This window comes from Lissotriton vulgaris, chromosome 8 (assembly GCF_964263255.1).
Source record: "Lissotriton vulgaris chromosome 8, aLisVul1.2, whole genome shotgun sequence".
NCBI classification, from domain to species: Eukaryota; Metazoa; Chordata; class Amphibia; order Caudata; family Salamandridae; genus Lissotriton; species Lissotriton vulgaris.
Window position 1 is genome coordinate 1503971888 of NC_141696.1, and position 26587 is coordinate 1503998474.

At 43.8% G+C, this 26587-nt stretch overlaps 1 protein-coding gene across 1 annotated transcript in view; it reads left to right on the forward strand.

The window, feature by feature from the left end:
• The window catches only part of LOC147699006 (potassium/sodium hyperpolarization-activated cyclic nucleotide-gated channel 2-like), a 1915905-nt gene that overhangs the window by 1013170 nt on the left and 876148 nt on the right, over positions 1-26587 (forward strand). The window contains exon 4 of the mRNA XM_086933539.1: positions 7452-7577. Coding sequence (XP_086789665.1) covers positions 7452-7577 — 126 coding nt within the window. The remainder of the gene's footprint in view (positions 1-7451; positions 7578-26587) is intronic.

A 26587-nucleotide genomic window follows, 5' to 3' on the forward strand; every position in this document is an offset into this window, starting at 1 on the left:
TGCCAGTGTTTTTTCCAAATCCACAGTCAATACCTGAAAGGGCGCTACACACACTAGATGTCAAGAGAGCTCTTCTATACTACATTGATAGAACTAAGGATTTTAGAAAAACTAAACAATTGTTTGTTGCTTTTTCACCACAACACAAAGGCAACCCCATTTCCAAATCTGGGTTAGCCAGATGGATAGTTAAGTGCATTCAAATATGTTATCTAAAAGCAAAACGCATTTTAACAGTTCCACCAAGAGCACATTCTACACGCAAACTAGGGGCATCCATGGCTTTCCTAGGAAACATTCCTCTAGAGGAAATATGTAGAGCAGCCACATGGTCTACCATACATACTTTCACAAAACACTATTGTGTAGATGTACATTCCAAACAGCAAGCTGCTGTAGGACAACTGTTCTAAAAACTCTGTTTCAGACTACTGCAGCTGGCACAGGTAACCACCGCTAAGGGAGAGACTGCTATACATTCTATGCACAGATATGAATTCAGCAGCCCACATGCCTCGAACGGAATATGCTTCTTACCAGTATGCATCTGTTCTTGGCATGTAGGGCTGCTGACATTCATATCGCACACCCTCCTCCCCGGTGCCTGTCGCAGCTGTAGCATTCGTTCTTTCTATCTTGCATGGACACCTCTTACTGTACCATACTCCATCTCTGCCACAATGGTGAAAAACAATCTGAGGATGGAGAGGATGCCCATGCGCACTGTAGTCCAGGGAAGAAGCCACCTATCTCGTGATACTTCGAAGACTCTTCCAGGACAACAATGTGCAATCATCCGGACCCAACACTAGGCGGCGATCTATGCACAGATATGAATGTCAACAGCCCTACATGCCAAGAACAGATGCATACTGGTAAGTAGCATATTCCATATATATATTTATACGTAAATATATATATAGAGATATATAGTTATACATCTATAAATGTATTTATTTTCTTAAAAGATGTACAGGTTTCTACATTCATGACTGTATGTAAATGGGCATGTTTGTTTACGAATCTTTCTATCATTTTGTGAATGTGGAAAGTCGGATTATAATGCATTTGCTAATTATTTAGGGATGCAACTGGGAGTTTATCAGTACAAGTCTTACACCATCCGCAACCGCCTGTATAATTGGCATACTGCTTGCTACTCTGATTCAGGCATGTAAATCTATGAAAGATACCCCAATACTGGATAAGAAAACAAGTTACTTACCTGTAACTACGGTTATCCAGTATTGGTATCTTTCATGGATTGACATGCACCCACCCTCCTCCCCGGAGAGCCAGTTCTCTATTTAGGCATACTTATTTCTCACTTGGGCTGACGGAAATCTGAGGAGAACTGGCTCTGCAGAGAGATTTCTAGAGGGTGCTGGTAGCTGATTGGTTGTACCAAAAGTTTTTTTTTTAGCATAATGATGTAGATAGGCTACTAGGATTTGGGCCTCAGGCCTTTTTCCTTAGGGACTACTACTGTTATTTACCTTTGGCACTGCTATTTTATTTACTGTCGGACTCCCGCCTCGACGACGGGGAATGATTTAGGCATGTGAATTTATGAAAGGTACCAATACTGGATAACTGTAGTTACAGGTAAGTAACTTCTTTTCTTACTTGCAGTTAATATGTTAAAATCCTAACATAGAACAGTGAGCTATTAACTGTCATGTAAGAGCTGCATGCAAACTGTAAGGTATAAATTAGTGTTATGTTTTTCCCCAGTCTTTGATTATCCTAATGTTACAAAAAAGTGTTCATTGGGGTAGAAATCAATTCTGATTATTAAAGAGAACCCAACCATGGTATTAAGTTTTAAATTCTGAGTTTGTGTTTCTCCAGACCAATCACTATTAAGCTATGCTGTTTACCAGTATGGTTATCATATGACTCGTACACCTTGTAGTCCTTTTTCTTATGTAACATTTCCTATAGAGTGATTTACACACGTATGATTGATTGTCTCTGTGTATTATGTGTGATGTAAAGCGCTCTGACATAATACACGGGTATAAGAGGTGTTGTACATTTTCTTATACTTTATTATTTTGACATTTTTACACATGCTAACAGCCTCAGCAAAGATGTTTACTCATTAGTACCAGTGGAACATACAACTGCAGCAGTGAGAAAGGTGACCAGTCAGTCTTTTCATGGGGCCCTCCTCTTCACAGCAGCACAAGTCACATTTCTTAGTAACATTTGATAAGTTTGAGGTATAAACAATTTATTTGTGAAAATTGTCTGATTAAGCAGCAGATGATGTATTATGTGGCAAATATGACAGAGCCATAATTATCTGGAAAACATGTGCAAACTAGGATATTTTGCAATTCATGTTTGAACTGCTCTTGTGGAAAAGGGAGGAGAAGTGCTGATGACAGAAACTCCATAGCTGGGAGACAAAAGGCTTGCGTTTCCACTTTTCAGGATATTTGGGACATTCTATGATTGAAAACGTAACCCACTTTGTGAATGTATTTTAATGTCACTAACTAATATTAAACCTTAAATAAACATGTGCATCCATTGGTTAAATTAAATAATGTAATAGGCTGTAACCGGTTAGTGAAATGGGAAACAAATACTAAAAATTGGGATATTTTCCTCTTTCTGCCACACCTCTGACTCCATCCACTGACCCAATCCACGGGTTATTCCCGCCCTCTGATTCTCCGCCCACAGTTCCCCTACTTTTTTTCCCCCACTTCGACCAGTGGGTGGTGGGAGCTGGGTGGCACTGTATGGGGGCGTCGCGACCGGGCCAAATAAATGAATTAAAAGCAAAAAAGAACAAAAAGGGCCTAAAGGAGCAAGGAGCAGCAGGGCTAGGCCCCGGCTCGGTTCCGCAGGGTAGTGGTTTTGTTTGTTGTGAGCAGGGTCGGAGCGAGGTGGTGGCAGGCCTCAGGCTCTAGACCAGGCAGGCTCTGATTGATGACTCAAGCAGCGGCTATCCCGGACACCGATCCGCCATGTAACTTAGCCAGCCATGAGCCATCATCACCCCTCAGAGGCCAGCCATGAGCCACCATCACCCCTCAGAGGCTACATGCATCAACCTGGAATCCAGGAGGACATTGAGGGCATGTGGTGAGCAGGGGGCAGGAGGAGGCGGAGAGCCTTCGCGATATTTCAGCGAAAGCATCACTCGGGTCTTTTCCAGAACTCATTGGAGAATACATACACAGCAAAACTAATTGGCAAAACGTACATTGCCTCACTCAGGAGAAACCTAACTGTTCTTCTGTTACTTTTTAGGTTTCGACCTACAGCATTGCTTTAGCAATGCTTGTTTGTCGAGATTATAGTAAGCGGTCCGAAAAATCTACCTAGCTGTGGATCGTGTACAGTTCATGTGAGCCAGGCTCGGGCACATCAAACACCATCGGCCTCGGCATCAGACTTCAAAGGAATGCGCTCCCCTGCCCCAATTCTCTCCTTTTATCCTTCCCACTTCCCCAGTTAATTGCTCTCCTTCTTCTCCCTCCGCCTTGCACCCTCCCCTCCTCCTCGTTTCACTGACTCAGGCCTCGTGTTCATTGTTCCACTCCTTGTTCCACTCCTGTTTACCAGCACCAGAGGCTCCATTTTAACCGCTCCTCTAAGCGGGCCCTGCGAGACTCTTCTCACTCACAGCCTCCCTTCCCTCGCATGCTCCTTTCGTGGCCTTTCTACAGCTCCCCACCCTGTTCCTCCTTAAGTATTCCCCACTTTGCCTCTATCTGAGGCTCACGGCACCCTCCATTAAATGCCCACCGCTTTTTTTTCTCCCCAGCCCTGCCTTTGAGGCTCCCCTCTCGCTTCTCTGAAGCCCACGCCTCCCATTATGAAATATGCCTCTCCGCTCATGTCTAACCCTCCTCTGCCGTTTCTCTTTTCCAGACCTCGCCTCACTCTTTGTGAAGACGGCTTCATATTGTTAATCTGAGCCCCCATCCCAAATTCCTTTGAGACATGCCTTACCCCCACCCACATTCATTATATTCTTTACCCCTTTCCTGATTTTCCAAACCCCCCTTTTCCTTTTTGGGAATCGCTGCCCTCATCTCTCTCCGGTATTCACGACCTCCATCACTTCCCGTCTCCTCCGCATCTCAGCTGTGCCTGCCACTCTTATTGCCTCTGTCTTTCTATGAGGCGAGCCTTTCCCTCTCGTCTCATTTTCTCTCCCTCCATTGCCTCTAAAAGAAGCGTGTTTTTGGCCTCCTGAACCCCTACTCTCACACTCCCTTTCTAAAGCTTACTACTCCCTTCCTTGACTGCTCAACATGGTCTTTATTAAAGGTTCTATTTCCCGTCCCTTCCCTCTGCTCGCTTTCCTTTCCACGACCCTCCTTTCTGAAGCTAACCGCTTTCTCTATCCCTCAGCTTTCCTCTCCGAATTCCACCTTTTAACCCTAATTTGTGAACCTCTGCCCCCTCCCTTCCCATCAATGGCTTCTATGTCCTTCCCCGCTCTGTATCTTGGGCTGACATTTCCCTTCGTTAAAGGAGCCGCATCCTTTCCCTCCCTCGTCTCTTGATTTCTTAGGGTCTGCATTTACTCTACTGACTCCCGAGCTCCCCTTATGAAGCCCACACTACTTCATCTGTCATTGTGGCGGACTGCTTCCTCTGCGACCCCCCCCCCCATAGTGCTTCCTCAGTTATGCTGTCTTTTACCTCCCCATGCCCAGCTCCTTCGTCTTTTTTTGTTTTTAGGTCTCGCTGAATCACCCTCTCACCCACCCTCTCAACCTCACTCACCCTTTCACCCTCACCACTCTCTTACCCTCTCACCCTCACACACCCTCTCACCCACCCTCACCCTCACACCCCCTCACCCTCACACACACCCTCACGAACATAGCATAACAAAACAAAGCATAGCATAACATAACAAAGCATAGCAAAACAAAACATAGCATAATATAACAAAACATAGCATAGCATAACAAAACACAACAAAACACAGCAGAACAAAACATAGCATAACATAACAACACATAGCATAACATAACAAAACTAAGCATAGCATTACAAAATATAGCATAACAAAACATAGCAAAACAAAACAAAAAATAGCATAGCATAACAAAACACAACAAAACATAGCATACACAACAAAACATAGCAAAGCATAGCAAAACATAGCATAGCATAACAAAACACAACATAGCATAGCATAGCATAACAAAACAAAGCTAAGCATAGCATAACAAAACAAAACATAGGATAGCAAATCAAAACATAGCATAGTATACAGCATCATTCAGCACCACCACAGCATCACTCAAGGGCACCACAACATCACTATGCGCTACCACAGAATCACTGAACACCACAGCATCACTCGTTCGCCATCACAACATCACTCAGCGCCACCACAGCATCAATCTGTGCAACCATTCAACAACACCTGGTTTCAATATGTTCTCTCAATGTTTCAAGCTTTATTACAAATGTAACAAAAAGATGTTAATATTTCACTTCTGTTCTTCGATTTTTGTCACAATAAAATACACTGAACATAATCTTCACAAAAGTTATTTACAAAAGTTTAAGCTATTGCCATTATAAATTACAATAACTTTTATTTAAGTATTAATTATTTAAAAAAGATAAAAGCTGTTATTTGTAATATCAATACATGTAAGTCAAGTAAATACAACACGTATTACATTACAAATGCTATAGGTGCCACATTTTTGAAAGATATAACTATTGGCATTGTAAATGACAAAGCTATTAACCCCTTCGATGCTCATGACGGAACGGTTCCGTCATGAGCATTGGTTGAGCTGTGCTCATGACGGAACCGTTCCGTCATGACCACACCCATTAACATTATGGGTCAGCACCGGGCGGTAAATCGTACCGCACCGATGTGGTTAATTTAGCTATTTTCACAAACAAAACAAAACATAAATATAACAATTGTAATTTACAATACCAATACCTCAAACTTTCCTAATGCGAGACCTATTGCATTGCAAATGCTTGTTTTTTTAATTATTATTATTATGGGCCTTTTTTCTCAATGAACTGAGAAAATCAGACACTTCCTTTTTCAAGAACTATTCAGTGAGTGCACCCTTTGGCAGAACAACTCACCCCGAAGAGCACCCAAATCTTGCAGTTGCACCAGATCGCTACAAAGATCAGTCATTCTGTATAAAAAGCAAACATAAAATGCCGCAGTCCACACACAGCAGAGCTGCAAACGGGTTAGAAAATGTTTAAAATAAATAAAGTGGGTGCTCACTGTCCCATATTGCTGCATTCACCTCAGAAGTGCAGTCACTGACCTATTACACCCTGGCAGTGACGTGCTGCACCTAGAAAGGAAATCAGTCCTCTTTAGAAGTGTTACATCCGGTCGCACTAAAGAGCAGCAGCTCTTTGCAAAAGTGTTGGTACCACAAGGGTTGAAGTGCACTTTGTCTTGTACACTTTTTACTCTGAACCTTTGCACAATTGTTTGAAGTTAAGTGCGTTTTTAAATGAATTTATGCTATTTTACATGAAGAAATATTTAAATTCATGTTTCGTGCACAACATTTCATTTTTTAGTGCTCTCTGTAGGAATGTCTGTGATTGATGACTGGGTATCCTGGTGCTCCATAAGGTAATCATTTACTATGCTTTTAAAGTTAATACAATCTAATATATAAGGAAATATTTGTTGAAAAATACATTGTTTTGGCCTTTCTGTCTCAAATTTTCTAGTGGGGACAACCCCCCAAACTCCCTCTATTAGCTGTTGCTCACTCCGCTTGCTTGCTACACACCATGTGAGGGCGGGTCTCACTTTTACTTTGTTCTATCTGATTCACTACTTGTGTCTATTTTTGGTGCTCTCTGAAAGAAGTTCTATGGGTACATATGACTTGGTGGGTAACCTGGTGCTCTTTAAGGTCATCATCTATTATTTACTGTGGTTTGAAAGTTGATACAATTGAATATGTAATAAAAAATGTGCTGTAAAATTCACCAATGTTAGTGTCTTTTTCCAAAATGTTCTTGGGGGAGAACCCCCCCCAAAATCCCCCTAGTAGTGGTCGGGCTCACTCGCTGCGCTCGCTCGCTCCGCTCCGGACGTGGGCTAGTCTGGCTGAATTTGCCAGGGCTGCTTGCAGTTCCCAGTCCGGCCCTGGTGGTTGGGTGTTGCCCATTTAGCTATATAGATTGGGCCTGTAGACTGTATCCTGAGCTAATATTTATAATACAGTGTACCTGTCGTATATTGACTGTGATTGTTGCTTACTTGAAATGATGATAAATATATTTTTTTTAAATGTAGGTAAGAGGCGCCTTGTTACAAGTAACTAATGTTATCTAATGCAGCAGTAAAGTACTTTTTTTTTTAAATAGAAAAATTCCTGTGTTCTCTGCGATATTTTATTAATTTCATGCCTAAAATGAACACGTTTACCTGAGGTAACTGCATTTTTATTTAACAGTATACAGTACCTCCTGATATGCCAAGCGAAGAGATAATGATACTACTACAAAAAGTGCGTTTGTTTCGTGTCCTGAGACTCCTGCGAATTGCCAGACTCGTACATTATATCGACAAACTAAAAGAGGTAAATAAAATCAAATAGGTATAAGAGTGCAACCGTGAAGAACAGCTTGCTTGAATGTGCCTCATAATGCCTTTTAGCCAGACAGTACATTTTATTTGTATGATTTCGAATCAAAGTTAATTTATGCTGTACAAGGGTTTATGTACTTGTATAAGACAAATCTGTTAAATGAATTTCAAAAGTATCTTGATGTCTACATTGGGGTTACACGTTTTAGAATTACTTACAATTACTTAACTATATAAGTTTGGGTAATGTCATTGTGGGTTCTTTTATGTATTGCGTAGAAAGATTGTGGGGGGGCAAAAGAGTCTCTGGGCCAGAGTTAGATCTTGGCTGATTGGTCTAAATCAGGCTCATAGTGACATAAACTCAGCCTTCGACATTTTAATGTCATTTAAGCGGCTTTGGAATGACTAACCAGAGCTCAAAATATGGTAATAAAGATGTCACTGGTTTAAAATGAATGTACTTTTCTTTCAACATCTCAATGCACATTGCGGACCACAACAATAAGGTTTCTATATAGTGTGCATAGAGGTGTTTCCGAAGAGTATTCATTTCGAAACCAGTCACTGCATCATTGAGAAGTATGTGTATGTCTATCTATCTATCCATTTATTTTATTTTATTTTATTTTGACAGTTTTATCGAGCGTGAACCAGACCCTTGCGGATAGCAGAGCGCTTTACAAGCAGTGAAAATTATACAACACAATACTAAATACCAATATATATCAAGCAGTGAGAGTTATACAACATAATACAAAATATAAATATGTGTGTACATAGTGTGCATAAATCCAACAAACCAGAGCGGTAGATCAAAACTGAATCCTACGTTGTGCATAACAGGAGACAGAGAAAGGTGCGGGCCGAGAGAGCCTAAATGTCATGTAGATTGTCTGTTTGCATCTATATAACTCATGTCCTTCAGTGAAGCTCATGTGAATTTTTCCATGAGAATCACCTTTACTTCCTTTTTGAACAGTGCAGTAGATGTGGTAAGTCTGGTTTCTGGGGTTAGTGAGTTCCAAATCATAGGAGCCATCCCTGAGAAGGAGTGTTTGTAAGTTTCTGTGTGGTTTCAGTAATAGGCTTTCTGATAGATACATCTGCCTTGTGGATTCCTCACCTTGTGAATATCCCCCTTGCGCCAGCAACGTTCGGAAAATTCTTTGTAGCACGCCGGCGTGGACGACGTCATTGGAGCATGGCATTGCGCGCGACTCCGTCTGACGTCACCGACTCCTCATAAGGCCCCACGTCGGCGTGATGACGTCAGTTCCCTTTTTTCCGCGTCGTCTACGCTAACGGTTTCTGGGATCTTCTGCGATACTTTGAGTATGTTGTTGCTATTTTGTGTTACTGTTTCTCTATTGAGTGTTTCTTCTTCGTCGAGGATGTCGTCGAGCAAGACGGGGTTCAAGCAGTGTGGTTCGTGTGCCCGAATGATGTCGATCACTGATCCGCATGACGTTTGTCTGTGGTGTCTTGGGTCGGACCATGATGTTAAGAACTGTCGTTCCTGCTCCAAGATGAACCCCAAGGCCTTACGAGAGCGGGAGGCGAAGCTTCTACTTGCAAAGGTGAAAGGAAGAGAAGCTGGAAGGTCTTCGAGGTCGGCATCCAGGCGCTCGAAGTCGAGGCAATAGTCGCGATCGAAGTCGAGGTCGAGGTCGGCTTCAAGATCGAGGTCCAGAGCGAGGTCAAGATCCAGAGAGAGGTCGAGGTCTGGATCCAAGTCGGCTTCGGGTCATGCTTCGAGCTCCTCGAGGAAGAAGCACAAGAGGAGTAAGCATCGCTCAAAACATCACTCTGGCAAGGAGTCTTCGGATTCGAAGAAGAAGTCTCGTAAACATCATAAAGACTTCGTGTCCCCATCTCCAATGCAATCTCGTGGAGGTTCCCCGGTTCAGGAGCAGGAACCGGATCTGGAGTCGCACCATTCTTCAGAACATGAAGAAGAAGAGGTTCCTCGGGCTCCGATTCCGGAGGCGGAGCCTGAAAGTCAAGAGGGCCAGGGTGAACCTTTGCCGGAGCAGCCTCCTTCGGAGCGGCCGTTGGGTTCGTACCCTCCCTTTCCTGGTCCGGGGCAGGACCCCTCGCAATTCCTAAATGCCATGTTTGGTGTTTATGCGAGGGCAATGTACCCCACTGGCGCACCTGTTAGTCCCATGGGTCCATTGTCTTTTAATTTGGGCGTACCTCAGGCTTACGCTCCGGCCCCCTATATGCCGTTCATGCCGACTCCTTGTGCTCCTTGGCTCGGTACGGCGCCGCCGAGGTCGTCGACTTCGCATGCGGCTTCGCCAGCTCCGGAACGACCTTGTGATTCGGATCGTGGTGCCTCCTGTCCTCCAGCTACCTCGGCTCCTCGTTCGACGCCGGTTCTGGCTCCGTCGGAGTCTTTACCGGCTCCGTCGACTTCGGTTTGCATGGAATGGTCGAGACGCAGAGCTCAGCGCCTCTTGGAGGAAAAGGAGTACGAAGATTCTGAAGTTGAGGAAGGAGAGTTTCTAGAACAAGGGCATTGTTTTGAGGACCCCTAGAGCGCTAGTGGCCTGGAACTTTCTCCTGAGTGGGGTTTGCCATCTGTTTTAGATGCACCATCTAAGGACGTGGCACCCTATCATGTCGTGATTAGGAAGGCTGCGGATTTGCTCGGTCTGACTTTGCCTTCTGTTGAGTACAAGCCTAACATCCTCACGGAGGTTTTTCATTCGCCTTCTTCTATAATAGAGCCTACTCTTCCATTCACTGACGCTTTGACCGAGCCTATAAAGGAGGTCTGGAAGAGGCCTTTGACTGCTCCTGCGGTTTCCAGGTCGGTGGCAAGGCGTTACAGGGTGGTGCCTGGTGACCCTGAATTTCTCTCTTCTCATCCTTCTCCGGAGAGTCTGGTGGTGCAGGCCGCTTGTTCCAACAGGTCTGCAGGTTCATTTCCTCAGGTGCCGGCGGACAAGGACTCTAAAAAATTGGACCAGTCTGCGAAAAAGATTTTCTCCTCGAGTAGCATGGCTCTAAAATCTACTAATGCTACTTGCCTGTTATGGAGATATGTTCATGCATTGATGGACTCTGTGAAACAATTGTCATCTAAGCTTCCAGAGGATGATAGAAAGAACTTTAATGAAGTGGTCTCCGATACTCAGGCTGCAGCCCGTATGGTAATTCAGAGTGGCATGGACACGGCGGACTCTGTTGCCAGAATTATGGGCTCTACTGTTGCAACCAGAAGTGCCGCATGGCTAAAATCTTCTGATTTTTCAACTGATGTACAATCTACCTTAATGGACTTGCCATTTGACGGGACAGGCCTCTTTGGTAAGAAAGCGGATGTGGCCTTGGAGAGGTTCAAAGACAGCCGGGCAACGGCGAGGTCTTTGGGCCTTCAGGCAAGGGGTTCTGCTACTCGGAAGTTTAGGGGATTTGGCAGATCCACTTTTCGTTCCTATAACCAAGGTCAGCAGCAGCAGCAGCAGCGGCAGAACCCTTTGTATAAGACATACAGAGGTAAACAAAGGGGCCGTGCTCGTGGACGCCAGGCCTCCTCCTCCTCCACATCCACTAATAATCAACCCCCTCCCTCAACAGCAAAGCAGCCCTAGATCCGCCATTCTGGATCATGCGGATCCGATAGGGGGTCGGCTTACTCTTTTTCTACGGGATTGGGAATCGGTTACATCAGATCTTTGGGTTCTCAATCTCGTAGAAAATGGGTATGCACTTCCTTTCCAGGAGTTCCCTCCCAATTACCCTCCTTGCCAAGGTTATTGTTCGTAGGACCACCTGCTTCTCCTGCAGGAAGAAGTCCTGGCTCTGTTCAGAAAAGGTGCAATAGAGGTGGTCCCGGAGCAGGAGAGGGGTCAGGGGTGCTACTCCTGGTATTTCTTGATCCCCAAGAAGGATGGCAGGTTACGTCCAATCCTGGACCTCAGGATTTTGAATCTCTACCTCAAACAGGAGAAGTGCAAAATGCTCACTCTTGCGCAGGTTCTTCAAGCGCTGTTTGAAGAAGACTGGATGGTGTTGATCGACTTGCAGGATGCGTATTTTCACATCCCAATCCTGAAGTCGCACAGAAAGTATCTCCGTTTTACAGTGGGATCGCAGCACTACCAGTTTGCGGTCCTCCCGTTTGGACTTACTACTGCGCCTCCAGTTTTCACCAAGGTGATGGCGGTGGTGGCTGCGCATCTCAGAAGGTCGGGAATTCCTGTGTTCCCCTATCTGGACGACTGGCTGATCAAGGCAGAGTCGCCCGAGAAGGTGTTTCATCACCTGCAAGAGACATCGCAGCTGTTGTTCAGATTGGGTTTTTCGATAAACGTGCCCAAATCTCACCTGGTGCCCTCCCAGCGCAACCTGTTCATAGGTGCGGTACTGGACACTACTGTATGTCGTGCATTCCCTCCACCTCAAAGGATTCGCGACATTCAGGAAATGATTCCTTTATTCTACAATGGAGCGGTTGTTCCAGTCCTGAAGGTCCTTCGCCTGCTCGGTCTGATGGTTTCTTGCATTCTGTTGGTCAACCATGCACGCTGGCACATGAGGGCACTCCAGTGGTGTCTCCGCAGGCAGTGGTACCAGCACAACGGAGATCTCGGGGAGTCTGTGAGGATCTCCAGGGAAGCTGCAGCGGATCTGTCTTGGTGGAGCGTGGAAGGCAATCTGTCACAAGGGAAGCCTTTTCAACTACCTCCATCGGTGGCCACGGTGATAACGGATGCATCCACTCTAGGGTGGGGTGCTCATCTGGGGGACCTGGAGGTCAAGGGTCTTTGGTCTCCAGAGGAAAGGTTGCTTCACATCAACCTTCTAGAGTTGCGGGCGATACGTCTGGCGCTCAAGGCCTTCCTCCCCTCCCTTCGCGGTCAGTCGGTTCAGGTCTTTACGGACAACACGACCGCGATGTGGTACATCAACAAGCAGAGAGGAGTAGGGTCGCAGTGTCTCTGCAGAGAGGCACTGCGTCTCTGGTCCTGGGTTCAGGACCATCAGATTTGTCTGATTGCAACTCATCTGGCCGGAGTACTGAACATTCATGCAGACATTCTCAGTCGGCAGTTCTCTGCCGACCACGAGTGGAGGCTTCACCCGGAGGTTGTTCACGACATCTTTCAGATGTGGGGATCTCCTCGGGTGGACCTGTTTGCCACTTGCGAGAATGCTCACTGCCCGTCATTCTGCAGTCTCCAGTATCCGATGCAAGGAGCTTTGGGGGACGCGTTTCAGTTGAGTTGGGGAGATCAGCTCCTTTACGCGTTTCCCCCCATACCCTTGATTCCTCGTGTTCTGAGGAAGATTCGCCAGGACCGGGCCCAGGTCATATTGGTCGCCCCGGATTGGCCAAGAAGGGTGTGGTACTCGGACCTTCTCCACCTCTCCTCTCACCCGCCGCTCCGTCTTCCTCTCAGGGCAGACCTCCTCTCTCAGATGGAGGGGCAAGTTCTACACCCGCACCTCCAGACATTACACCTTCATGCCTGGAGATTGAACGGGGCAACTTGAATTCCTTTTCTCTCCCTCACGATGTGGTGGATGTCATTCTTTCTGCCAGGCGTGACTCCACCAAGTCCATCTATTCGTATAGGTGGTCTAAGTTTGTCTCTTGGTGCAGGGAGAGGAATGCTGACCCTTTGAAGGCTCATTTGTCTGACATTTTGCAGTTTGCTCTTTCTCTGGCACGGCAAGGATTTGCTGTTGCTACGGTCAAGGGGTATCTTTCAGCCTTGTCGGCATTTCTCTGTTTGCCGGATCAGCCCTCTCTTTTTCAGTCTCCAGTAGTGTTAAGATTTTTGAAAGGACTCACTAATAAGTTCCCTCCATCTCCGTTTGTTGTTCCTCATTGGGACTTGAATCTTGTGTTAGCTTATTTGATGGGTTCTCCGTTTGAACCCTTGCACAAGTGTCCCATGAGGCTTCTTTCTTTTAAAACGGTCTTCTTGGTTGCAATTACCTCGGCAAGGAGGGTAAGTGAGCTTCAGGCTCTTAGTTCCAAGCCCCCGTTCTTGTCCATTCATGCTGAAAGAATGGTTCTCAGAACCAGGGCTGCTTTTCTGCCTAAGGTGGTAACTCCCTTCCATCTAGGATAATCCATTACCCTTCCTACCTTTTATCCTCCCCCACACCCTTCCAAGGAGGAGGAGAGGCTTCATCGCTTGGACCCGAAGAGAGCTGTTAGTTTCTATCTTGATAGGACTAAAGACTATCGTGTTGACGATCAGCTCTTCGCGGGTTTTGCTGGCTGCAAGAAGGGCAGAGCGGTGCACAAGCGCACACTTTCCAGGTGGATTATCCTGTGCATCAAGATTTACTACTCTCTGGTGGGTAAGGACTCTCCTGAGGGTATTAGAGCTCATTCAACTAGAGCGAAGACTGCAACATCTGCATTGTCTAGAGGCGTTCCTGTTGAGGACATTTGCAGGGCCGCGACATGGGCCTCACTTTTGCAAAGCACTACTGCGTGGATGCTGAGGTGAGGAGGGACGGCCACTTTGCGCGCTCTGTCCTCCAAGATTTCCTGGTATAGCAGAGTGGTCACCCTCCTCCGGGAGTGGGGACTGCTGTGGGACTCTATTCACAAGGTGAGGAATCCACCAGGCAGATGTATCTATCAGAAGAACAAGTTACTTACCTTCGGTAACGCTTTTTCTGGTAGAGACAGTTTCTGCCTGTGGATTCCTCATATGCCCACCCGCCTCCCCGTTGTCCGCTCTGCTATACCTGGGTTTATGTACTTATGTATTTATGTACTTATATTTCTGGTATTTAATACTTTTGCTATGCACTTTTTGTGGGTTTTTGGATTGCGTGTACTGTGTACATTGTATATATGTATATATTTGTTGGTCCGTCCGGGTGCCTCGAAGGCATGGAAAAAAGGGCGGGACTGACGTCATAACGCCGACGTGGGCCTTATGAGGAGTCGGTGACGTCAGACGGAGTCGCGAGCAATGCGGTGCTCCAATGACGTCGTCCACGCCGGCGTGCTACAAATAATTTTCCGAACGTTGCTAGCGGAAGGGGAATATTCACAAGGTGAGGAATCCACAGGCAGATAATGTATCTACCAGAAAAAGCGTTACCGAAGGTAAGTAACTTGTTGTCCTGCAGTTCTTGTGTATCTCTTGCCTCCAGAGATAAACAGTTTCCGAGAGAGATAGCTGGGTGCTTTATGGTGAATGGCTTTGTGGATCAAGCATGCTATTTTAGGTGAATTCTGGCTTTCCATGGTAGCCAGTTCAATGCTTTTAGGTCAGGGGAGATGTGGGACCTTTTTTTTGAGCCCGTGATGAGCCTGGCTGCCGCGTTGATGGTGGCTCTTAGTGGTGCTGTTGTAGCTTTGGGGAGACCACAAAGAGAGACACTTCCGTATTCGATCCTGGGGATGACTAGAGCTTGAACTGCCGTCTTGAAGTTGTTTTTGTCTTAGGAAGGGTTTAAGTTTCCTTAGAATATTAATCTGGAAATTTGCACCCTTTGTTGCGTTGGCAATGTGTTTATGCATGTTGAGGTTGCCATCAACAGTTATACCCAGAGATTTATATGAGTCAATGATTGTTGGTTGCACGTTGAATGCCGTGAAGTGTTTGAACCAATCCTGGAGGAGGGGAATTTTGGAGGGTGGAGCTATAAGTAGGAATTCAGTTTTGAGTGCGTTAAGCTTGAGATGGTGTTCGGCTAGCCATGTTTGGGTGTTCAACAGCGTTTGGTTGAGCAGTTTGACATCTTCAGGAGTATGAATCTTCAGATAGAGTTGTGTATCATCTGCGTACATGTGAAATTGGACGTTGGATGCTTGCAGCAAGACAGTAAGAGGTTCCATGAATAGATTGAATAGTGTAGGGGACCCTTGTAGGACTCCAAGAGTTACTGGTACAGATTTGGAGAAGGAGTTATTGACCTTGAATTTTTGGGTCCGGTTTAGAAGAAAGGAGGTTAAACCAATTGAGCACTGAGCCTGATAGACCCATTCTGAGGTTCAGCAGTTCAATCAGGTTCTCGTGTTTGACTGTATCGAAGGCAGAGGAGAGATCTAGCAAGATGAGTAGGCATGATCCATTCTGGTCGAGTATTTGTAACGCATCGTCGATAATGTGAGTCATGGCTGTTTCGGTGCTATGCCCTGCTCTAAAGCCAGATTGGTGATTGTCAAGGAGGTCTAAGAGGTCAATGTGTTTTGTCAATTGTTGGAGAAAGCATTTTTCCAAGAGTTTGGCTAGGGTAGGGCTGTTCGAAAGAGGGCGATAGTTGTTAAGGTCCATCGGGTCAGCTGTGGGGTTTTTTAGGATGGGTGTGACTTGACCAATTTTGAGGACGTCTGGGATGCAGCCTTGATGTAGAGAGCTGTTAATAATCCTGGTCCAGAGCGGCAGGATCAGAGGGGTTAGATCTTTAACTTCGTTAGCAGGGAGAGGATCAGTGGTATGATTGGCCGACTTGAGGGTGCTAAGAATCTTGCCTACAGCTTCTTCAGTGTATGAGTCGAAGGAGGACCAGGTTGCCTCATTAATTAGTTGAAGTTTTGAGGATGTTTGTTGTGGCGGAGTTGAAGGAGAGGGAAGGATTGTTATAAGAGGGCAAGGCTGTAGGACTGTGAGGTCATTGAGAAGATCCCTCTTGATGTTTTCTATTTTTAGGTTAAAGAAAGAAGAGAATTTGTCACAAGTGGGTTGGGTGCCTGAATTATCTTGTAGTTGTTTAGGTTCATCTCTAGATTGTGATTTGAATAATTCAAACAATTTTTGGAGGTCGATTTCTTGCTTGATCTAGTTGGTGAGAGAAAAAATGGGCTTTTAGTGCGTTTGATCTTTCTGTAATAGTCTTTTCTCTTACTCCTTAGAATTTTCTATCTATCTATCCATCTATCCATCCATCCATCTGTCTGTCTATCTATAGATATGTATATATATAGATATACACATATATTTCCATTTATATGTATATACACACACATATGTGTGTGTATACATGTGTATATATGTATGAATATTATATATATACTCACACACACACACATATATTCTTCATACTAATTGTGGGCAACCAAAATGTTTTAAATGGAGCATTCCATATGGTCAGTTTTAAAAGCTCGAAGAATCTGTTCCACGGATGAGGAGTTTGGATAATGAACTACAAATACAAATAATGAGACAGAGTATGTAGATTCCGAATGAGGTTTTTAATGTTTCCATAGATAGAGCGAGATATGAAAATAGGGAATCATTTTTGTATAATGATGATGGATTACTTAAAAGAGAGAGAAAAAATAGAAAATCTCAGGAGGATACAAGTGCCAGATCTTTCTGGAATAAAATATGGCAGAATCAGAGTTTCAAAAGATCCTACGATGGAGAATTATAAATGTTTCTCCATCTTACGATCTTCTTTGATTGTGTGCAGACCCCATACATGAAGTTCACTTCCATGGAAAAACAAGCATTTGCAATGCAATTGATCTCGCATTAACGCAAGTTTGAGCTAAGGGCACTCAATCAATCAATCAATCAGAGTACTTGTAAAGCGCGCTACTTACCCGTGAGGGTCTCAAGGCGCTATGGGGAGGGGGGTGCTGCTACTGCTTGAAGAGCCAGGTCTTGAGGAGTCTTCTGGAGGCGAGTAGGTCTTGGGTCTGCCATATGTGGGTTGGGAGGGTGTTCCAGGTCTTGGCGGCGAGGTAGGAGAAGGATCTGCCGCCGGAGGTCGTTCGTTGGATGGGGGGGACAGCGACGAGGCGAGGCTGGCGGAGCGGAGCTGGCTGGTCGGGGTGTAGAAGCTGAGTCTGCTGTTCAGGTAGGCTGGTCCGGCGTTGTGGAGTGCTTTGTGTGCGTGAGTGAGGAGCTTGAAGGTGATCCTCTTGTTGACGGGGAGCCAGTGTAGGTCTCTCAGGTCGGGGGTGATGTGGCTGCGGCGGGGGACGTTGACGATCAGTCAGGCGGAGGCGTTTTGGATGTGTTGTAGTTGTCGTAGGTGTTTGGCTGGGATTCCCGTGTAGAGTGCGTTGCCGTCCAGTCTTGTGCTGACGAGGGCCTGTGTCACCGTTCTTCTTGTTTCGGTCGGGATCCACTTGTAGATCCTGCAGAGCATGCGGAGGGTGTTGTAGCAGGAGGAGGAGACGGCTTTGACCTGCTTAGATATGGAGAGGGAGGAGTTGAGGATGAATAGGTTGCGTGCATGGTCAGTGGATGTTGTGTAGTGTAGTTCCTATATTCCCAATAGGCTCTGCGCATTGGAAAAACATAAACAACAGTGTAGACGTAGGACTGAGATCGACTAGGTCTCTATTGAATATGTTAGACTTAATTATGTGTGCCAGCTAGCTCGGAAGTCACTAGAAACTTTCTCGAGTAAACAAGAAGGTGTTAACTTTCCTGGATAGACAAGAAGGGGTTAGTTTCTGACAACCGCATAAACATGACAACTTTGCTCCCCAAGAATAAGGAGTATATCTCCAGAGTCGCGGAAACAATAGATAGCTATTTCGCTCAGTCAGTCGTGCATGCTTAGTTTCACCAGAAGTGCAGAGAAATAGAGAGGCAGGCGTTTTCAATAAAAGTAGTTATTTATTGAGCAGTCTACTTTCTCATGCAAGAGAAGTGAATTGCCACAATTGCAATACTTGTCATAAAGTAAAGTGCGTACAGTAAAATGAGTATTATGAGATAATACTGTAAAAGCATTTATATGGTTTCTAAGCCATAAGATACTTAAAATGGATAAAATACATACAACGATAAAATATTGACTAAACGTACTAAACTGGTGTTTCTAAGATACGCCTACCCCATTGTACCTAACCTAAGCCTAGTACAGGGAAGTATTAGATGAGTTATAGTTTTTGCCAAGAATCTGAATCAAGAATTCTCTGTGGGTCTAATCAGCTCCGCACCTTGGTTATAGAATGAAGGAGGTCTTGTATCTCTTTCTAGGGACTCGATCTCCCAGCATCCCGCAAGGGTGACCGGAAAACTCTGGAACTGGATTTCTCGGCAGGAGAAAAGACAGCGTCTCTCTCAGTGCGCCAATGGGAGGGTCGGCTTCCTTTGGCACTCGCATCAGCAGGGCGTCGGGCAAGTAGATAGCTGATCTGCTCCAAACCACCGTGTGTTGCTTAAGGCAGATGCTGGTATGTTTATACCTGGAACGTGCCGAGTTTGACGTAAGGTTGGACATAAGACGTCACTAAGAACTCGCAGTTCTTTCAGGACTCCAGGAGTTCTAGGACAAATCAATACAGAAGCAGGGGGAATTCCCGGGCTGCTGGAGGCTTGGTTTGTTTAAGAACACGTTGTGCTTTCTAGGAGTCTATGGGAGTAGCCTTGCCGTATTTGGACTGCATTGGCTATGTCTTAATATGGGTATGATTCTTATGCCTGTATAAGGGTATTATTTGATATAACCCTATAAGGGCATGAAATCGGGAATATTAACTAGAGTCCTAGAATCATCTACAACACCCACTCCATGTATAATGTCCATCATTACTAAATACTAAGCAATATATAAGCCTATCTAAGCATGTGTTTACCATCCCACCCCAAAATACATAAACTGCATTTGAAATGGTATAAACATGAAAAATGAGTATTATACTGTACGTTTTCAAGGAGTGGTATCATTCAGATAATGCATATATAGTACATTTAGAATGTTGACTGAATGAATCACAAATTTACATTCATGAAATGGCTCTTAATACAGAAGAGAAGGTTGAGACCATTTCATCACATATGTATACAAGACTGTACAAGTGCTAGAGACTAAGAAAATATTGTCTCTAGAGTTTCTAAAAATAGAAATCTTGTTCTCTAAGAATAGTTCTACTATAGGCAGAGTATGATATGCCGAAAAAGGGTAAATATTTTGGGAACTGGAAAAAATCAATTTCGCTCTCTGGGAGAAGAGAAAAAAAAATAGCTCCAAAGTTTTTTAGGTTCTGTTTACCAAAACTGAAGGCCGAATTCAGAGTTAAGGGAACACTGTGTGCTCGTATTTTCTAAAGGTATTCTCGTTGTTAGGAGAGAACATTCATTCAGATAGGCAGGTAAAAAATTTGTCTACAACAGTAGGTGAAAGTTGGACCAAATCCGAAAAAGTGTAAATAGTGCATATGTGATATGCATTACCGTCAGCGTTATCTGGATCAGCAATGTTCACAGAAGGTTGTACCTGTGTGCCGCTTTCATCTCGTACCTCACCGCCACCTAATCGTAATGGTGAGGTCTCAACGAATGCCATCATCAGAATATGTAGCCGCTGGGGACAACACGTTGCATGAGTCGTTACCGAACCAAGCAAAGTATCGACATCCATAGGTACTGCTGATGGAAGTGTGAGACAGACGTCTAACACGCATTCTTCTCCGCATAGCAGGCATCGTAGAACAGGTAAGATGCAATCTTGCCAGATTGGTCTGAATGAAAGAAACCAGGTAGTATTCAGATCTCTTAGCCGAGCCAAGCCAAGGACTTTAGTAATCCGCTCTCGGTATTGCATTGCTAGGATCGTGTCTTCCATTGTAGCCTGAGTTTTGTCTGTGACTTGATTTGCCGTATCGGAGCAGAAATAACAAAAATAAGATTCCTGCTACGAGTCTCAAGATGAGAGGCAGGCCGCCGAACATAGAGTGCACGAAATTCGGGAAGATGCTCAGGACTGCTTCAAAGGGTGCTAACAGTCCCGAAAAAATTGTCTTAAATACATGTGCAATGCCGCTGGTATCAGACAGGTTCAAGATATGGCTTAACATTTCTGTGAAATGTACGGGGCAATTTGTCGATAATAATGTATGTATCTCTGCTGCTGTCCTTGCAACTTGCAGATCATACGTTTCTCTAGACGAGGTTAAAGACACAGTTGTTTGTAAAAGAATAGACTTCATTCTGCTTAAAGTATCAATTCGATTAGAAGAGTTGTTCAAAGAAGGCCATATTGCTGCCTCCATGTCTAGCTTGTTGTTTGGATACAATACTTGCATACAACAAGTGACCCTGGAAGTAACGCTCACGAGATAGGCCGTTCCTGGCACCATGCCACAACAGCTGTGGTCACTTATTAGAACGTAGCTGCCATTGGAAAGCTGTCTGAAAAAAGGCTCTATCTGTGTAGCAGGGGTGCCGTGCAGGTGGCATGAAAGGTTATTTGATGAACCTTCGCAGGCTCCGTGTAAGTTAATTCATTGACACATAAGTGTCCCGCTTAGTGAATTTTTACAGTTGTTACCACTAAGGAATACCTCTTTCTTGCCCCCACTCCAACATCTATGTGTGTAAGGTAAATTCCAGGTTGACTTACCCAACCTTTCATACAGGCCTGCTGGTATATACTTTTGGCAATATTGAAACTGAAAACTTATATTGTAATGGTGCCATGTATTATCCATTCAATGACAGGTCTCTCGGAGACTGTCAATGGTAATCTTTCTAGTTTTTCAATGCTCAGCACCGTAAAGTCTGCCCCTCTTTGTGCCAAAGAGATTTGTTTATTAGTAAGGTTATAGATAGAAAATAATGACGTTGTGTTTATCAGACGCCATGGCACGTAGCCTGAACGCAGATTTTGTAACGTCCAGCCTAACTGTACAATAGAACGTAATTGGGACTGGCCATGTTGTAACATTAGCATATCCTGTTCTATTATATCAATAGCAGATGATACAATGCTGTCCAGTGAATACATTCTGGAGGACAGAGTTGTTAACCCATTGTCCACTACAGACAGTGATTTTTCCAAATTAATACGATCAATTTCGCATATTTTTTCTGCAGTTTCAATTTGCATTACTTTCCAAGCTTCATTGTAAGCTGCGTATATACCGGCATATATGAAACGTTTTTGACACTGTTTGCGAGGTCCCAGTATGAAATCTCGCAAGTCAGCACCTTCTTTAAGTAAAGTCAAGTGTTGCTTAGTTTCAGGTAGTGTGGATTTCTGTAGCCATTCGAGGCATAGTTTTCCTACACTATATGTTGTAATTATCCCTGGATGTTGTCTCTGGGAATATCTTGGGGCTGGCCTATTCTGTTTGAACCCCTGTACTTTGTTCAGGAATCTATCTTGACAGTTATTAGTGTCTGTGGGCCAGATCAACCATTTGTTCCAATTAGGGAGTGTTCTGTTTTGTTATAAAATATGGGATACGTCTATCTCCACTTCTGTAGTGCTATTACTATCAGGTATGGGTTTTGGTATAGACGGTTTGTTTAAGTCTTTTATCCTGGTTAGGCCAAGACAGGTCGTTTGTTGAATGGGTTCATTCAGGAACTTATTTGTTCTGGGATCATGCAGGCTCTGAATAATGATTCTAAACCTTGTATCTGCCATTCTTTTGTACCCCAAACTGTTTTTGTCTCAATGTTGTTTTTCCAAAATTCAAAACCAAACGTAGACATTTTTTCATAACATTTTTCAGAGTATATCAGCTTAGTATTTGTCAACATGTTTTTCATTCCTGTCTTATTCATAATTTTAAAATAAAACGTTTCTGGATCAGTGGTGTTAAACCCTGAAAAGTATGGGAATTTTTCATAAAATGTTTTTGAGCTGCCTTTTGGCGGAGTTGGACAATGTTCCCATTGATTATACATAAAAACATTTCTAGGATTTGCTGATTTATGCAAATAGTGATGCCCATAATGATTAAAGCAATACATTTCTTCATAATTTGATGAACCTTGTAAATAATAATGTTCTGTATATTTAGCTGACATTTCTAAATCTGACATCATATTCTTAATATTTTCAAAGCTTTAATCATCAGAGAAAGTACTAGGTGATACAAAGTCACTTAAAGAAATCTTGAATTGATGTGGATATTTCAAGAGTTCAACCGGGCCATAGATGTCGTAATCAGTAGTGTCCCACGCTACACCACCAGGTATAGGAATGGCTGTGATGTTCACTGATGATAGTTCTCTTTTTTCAATGTGAGAAGATCTGTGAGGTTTTAGAACCAAGTTGATGTTCTGGCTCGCTGTGTCCATTGTACTATATTTTCCATCAATCATTCTTCCCAAGCTTAGAATTAAAATGAGCCAGAGCAGGTGGAAAAGTACACCTAACACAATCCACAATTCAATTCACGGTGAAATCAGATATGTTTCCCCAAGTTGATGAAAGAGTTCTGTAATTTTGTCTTTGAAAGTTTTGTTTGCTGGCTTGTCTTCATGTTCACTTGGATCATCAGAAAAGTAATCGAAATTGATGAAGTAGCCAGATGCAGTTCTGTCAATTGTTTGGATGGGATCAGGATTGTTGTTAATCTTTGTAGTTGCTTCTTTCTTTTTCATATTGGTATAGTCCCAGGCTACATCATTGTAGACAGGTGTTTCTTGACGAACTGTTGCAATTTGGGTTTCAAGAGGCTCAAGTTCCATGACTTTATTGCATAGTCCTTTTTTATTCACTGCAGGTTTATCAAATGTGATTAGTTTCTCAGTTTGAACTTCTTGGATTGTAGAAAGGTTTGGTCTTCTGCTACTTCTTGGGAGTCTACTGGGCCTACTACTTATTATTGGCCACATGGTTGTGGTTTTACCAGGTCGATTGATACAACTCTGTTTTCCCTTTTACCAGCAAGGGGCGGTAGTACGACTGATCTTGTTCCGCTGATAGCTAAGACAGGTACTGCTTTTCTGTAAGAAGGCCCAAATTCCTTCTTTACCGCGATCTTTTCTCTGACCAGATCCCCAATCTTTGGAATCCAGACAGGTCTTGCTGGGACAGGTGGTTTCTCTTCAGTGGGCGTTGGCTTTAGCTTTGTGTTACTTAGCCTTCTTCTCGTTTCATTCATGTCCTGTAAAACAGCCAAACGGTCTTTGATATCAAAAGCTTTTTGTTCCACCACTGAAGTCTGACAATCAAGATCTTCGATTATCATTCTTGTAGCAAACAAAAGTTCATACGGAGTGATTCCACCCAGAGAATTTCTTGGCAGATTATTAAGACTACGTTGGACACTTATTAGATGTTTGACCCACCCAGCACCCGAACCGAATACCCTCGCTGGTATAGATTGCTTTATGTCATGTTTTTTTCTTTCCACTACCGCATTTCCCTCAGGATGGAATGGACTAGAGTACCGCAATGCAATGCCCTAACTGGTCATGGCCTCCTTGTAAGCTCGAGAGCTAAACGCAGTACCCTGGTCAGAATGTAGCATGCCAATTGCGTATTTTTCCCGATAAAGACTCGCAAATCTTTTATAACAGTTCTGGCGTCAGCCGAGCGCTGGAGCCACATCTAAATGAATCTCTTCTTAATATTTATGGTATTGCATTTGTCTGGTCGGACGCTTGCATGTAGATAGTCTAATGCTGTCTAATAGAGGTGTCTGGTCCGGTTCATAACTGCGATCTCTATTGCAGTCCAGACAATCCATTGCAAAGTTATAAACGTGCACGCTCATTCCTGGCCATCAGTATCTTGATTGTAATTCTTTTAGAGATTTTAGGATCTCTTGGTGCCTCAGACCCATTCCCATGTGTGCTTCTTGAATCAAGAAGACTCTCCGGTTCGTGTTTGGAATTCCTCTATCCCCCACTCCAGGGATTTGAGCAAAAGGAATGGAGTTCGCATCAATTATGTATGTATTTTCGAGTGGATAATTTAGAGGTAACGCCGCATACTTGTCTTCCATAGAGGCTTTTACTGCTAGTAGCGTTTCTCCATCTATTTGTTTTTTAGAACGCTTTTTTGTAGCTACGGAAGTCGGGTGACCAGCTGCCGCTGTGGCTTTATAGGCCAATGAATTCCCTGCAACGTGAACGCCATCACGTTGAAGACTCTGCGTATGTATCATGTGAGTCTTTCGTAGTTCTTTCTGTAAAAGAGCTACTTGTTCCCAAAGCTTTTTATGCTTTATTGTGCCACCTCTTTCATCTTTGTAACCATTTTCAATCCAGGTCTGCATGGAATTATTATAAGATTTGTCGCAGTAATGTGAATCGCACACTATTAGTGTGGGGAATTCGTGATCTGCATTTTCAAGCGCCATCTTAAAAGCATGTAGTTCAGCTCGCTGAGCTGTACAATTTGTGAGCGATTCAGTTTTAGTGATTAACGGTCTAAATTTACGTCTGCGCCAGTGACCTTTTACAATCGCGCACGCATCACTATATGTTTTTTTATCCACAACGTAGTGTTGTGCAAATCTGTCTGTGTAGATTACACAGGTGTACTGTTCCAGAGGTAGAATTTCTGCTGGCAGAGGACATTCGTATTCATATTGGAGGAATTCTTGTGTTTTCAAGTTAGGATCAAATTCGTAAACTACGTCTGATCCAGCAAGAGAATTAACCCATTGTATCCATCTCGGATGTAATGCTTTAGCATTCGGAATGCTTGCTCTTGTTACTGCTTCTAGGGCAGATATCGGTTTAACGATTATTATGCTTTTACCCCTTGCCAGGGCTCTTTCTTTTGCTACAGCAGTTTGTACCGCAGTTAGAATCTTTTCAGTGGAACTGAATTTAATTTCAGCTTGTGTGTGCAAGTGTGATTTGTAAGCTATTGGTACGTATCTCCCTCATTAGAGGTCAGGTATGTAAATCCGCATCTTCCTGGGATGACTCGGATTACAAGGTTGCGTTCGTTCGCGCGTGTTTGCAGTTTTGTTTTAGTTAACATGTCTGTTTTTAATGATCGTAAGATTTCTGTGTGTTTCTGAGTCCAATTAATTGCTTTGAAATCAGGTTTTATTAGTTCGTAGAGCAGTTTAACCCTCTTTGCATGATTTAGAATGTATGTTCTTCCGAAATTCAGGAAACCTAGAATTGATTGTAAGTTTTTCAGCGTTTTTGGAGCTTGTAGTACTGCACACTTCTCTAAGAAGTAGTCTGCTAGGCTTTTGCCTTCACTTGATAACTCATAACCTAAAAATAGGACAGTGAGGTGGGCAATTCGTGACTTTTTAAAGTTAAATTTGTACCCTTCAGATGCGAACCCAAGTATTATGGTGTTCACTCTTTTCAAGTGTGTCTCTAGGTCATCATCTGTTAGATAGATATCGTCAACATAGGATAATGCCTCATCATCATACATTTGGAGTAACTCTGTTACTCTGGCTGAAAATAATCCTGGGCTGTTCTTGAATCCCTGTGGGAGACGACAAAATTGCTTTTGAGCCCGCATACTGGAGAAAGCGGTCAACTGCCTGCTTTCTGGTTCAATGTTTTGATAGAAGAAACCATTTGAAATACCGAATGTCGTTTCATATTTTTTGCGTACAATGTTATTCATCAGTGCTGCACTGTGTGAATTTTGTACTGCAAATGTTTTGCAACAAGAATTTAAGTGTCTGTGGTCCAATACTAAACGATATGAATTGTCTGGTTTGGATACAGGAAACAAAGGATTGTTCATTTGTGAGGTGCATGTTTCAATCCCCCCCTGGTACTCAAGTTGATCTAAGATCTCCCTGACTTGTTTTTTAGGTTCTTGCTTAACAGGATACTGCCTTTGTGCAGTAGGTTGATTTTTTAACTGGATTTTATGTTGAGGAGAATCCTCATCCCATTCTACATGATTTTTATATAATGCAGGGGCTTGGGCTACTGCCCATTTTCTAGCATATGTGTATTTTTTATGAATTGGAATGTGATTTGAGAAGGCAGGCATATTCATTTCTTCGCCTTGTGGGCACTCCCTGACAAACTCTGGTGGCCAGTCCTTTTCTGCTAGAAGGATATCATAACCTTTAGATAGGTTCTCCCAGAAGAGACCTCTTATTTTCCTAGTTTTGTCCCCCTCTATACGTAATGTTATTTCATATAATTTATGAGGCACACTGACTCTGGTGTCTGCAGTTTCTACTTGAATGTATTCATTCGTGTCCACTGTCTCTAGAAGATTCATCAGGATCTTGCGAGCTATGGTCACTTCTGCTGCGCTGTCTAGCATTGTCTGGGCCCATTCTCCGTTCTTGAGTTGTGTCCTCCGAATCCTCTGCATGTTTTACTTTAATACTGGCTACCTTCTTTTTGGTAAATTGTAATTTTTTACTTT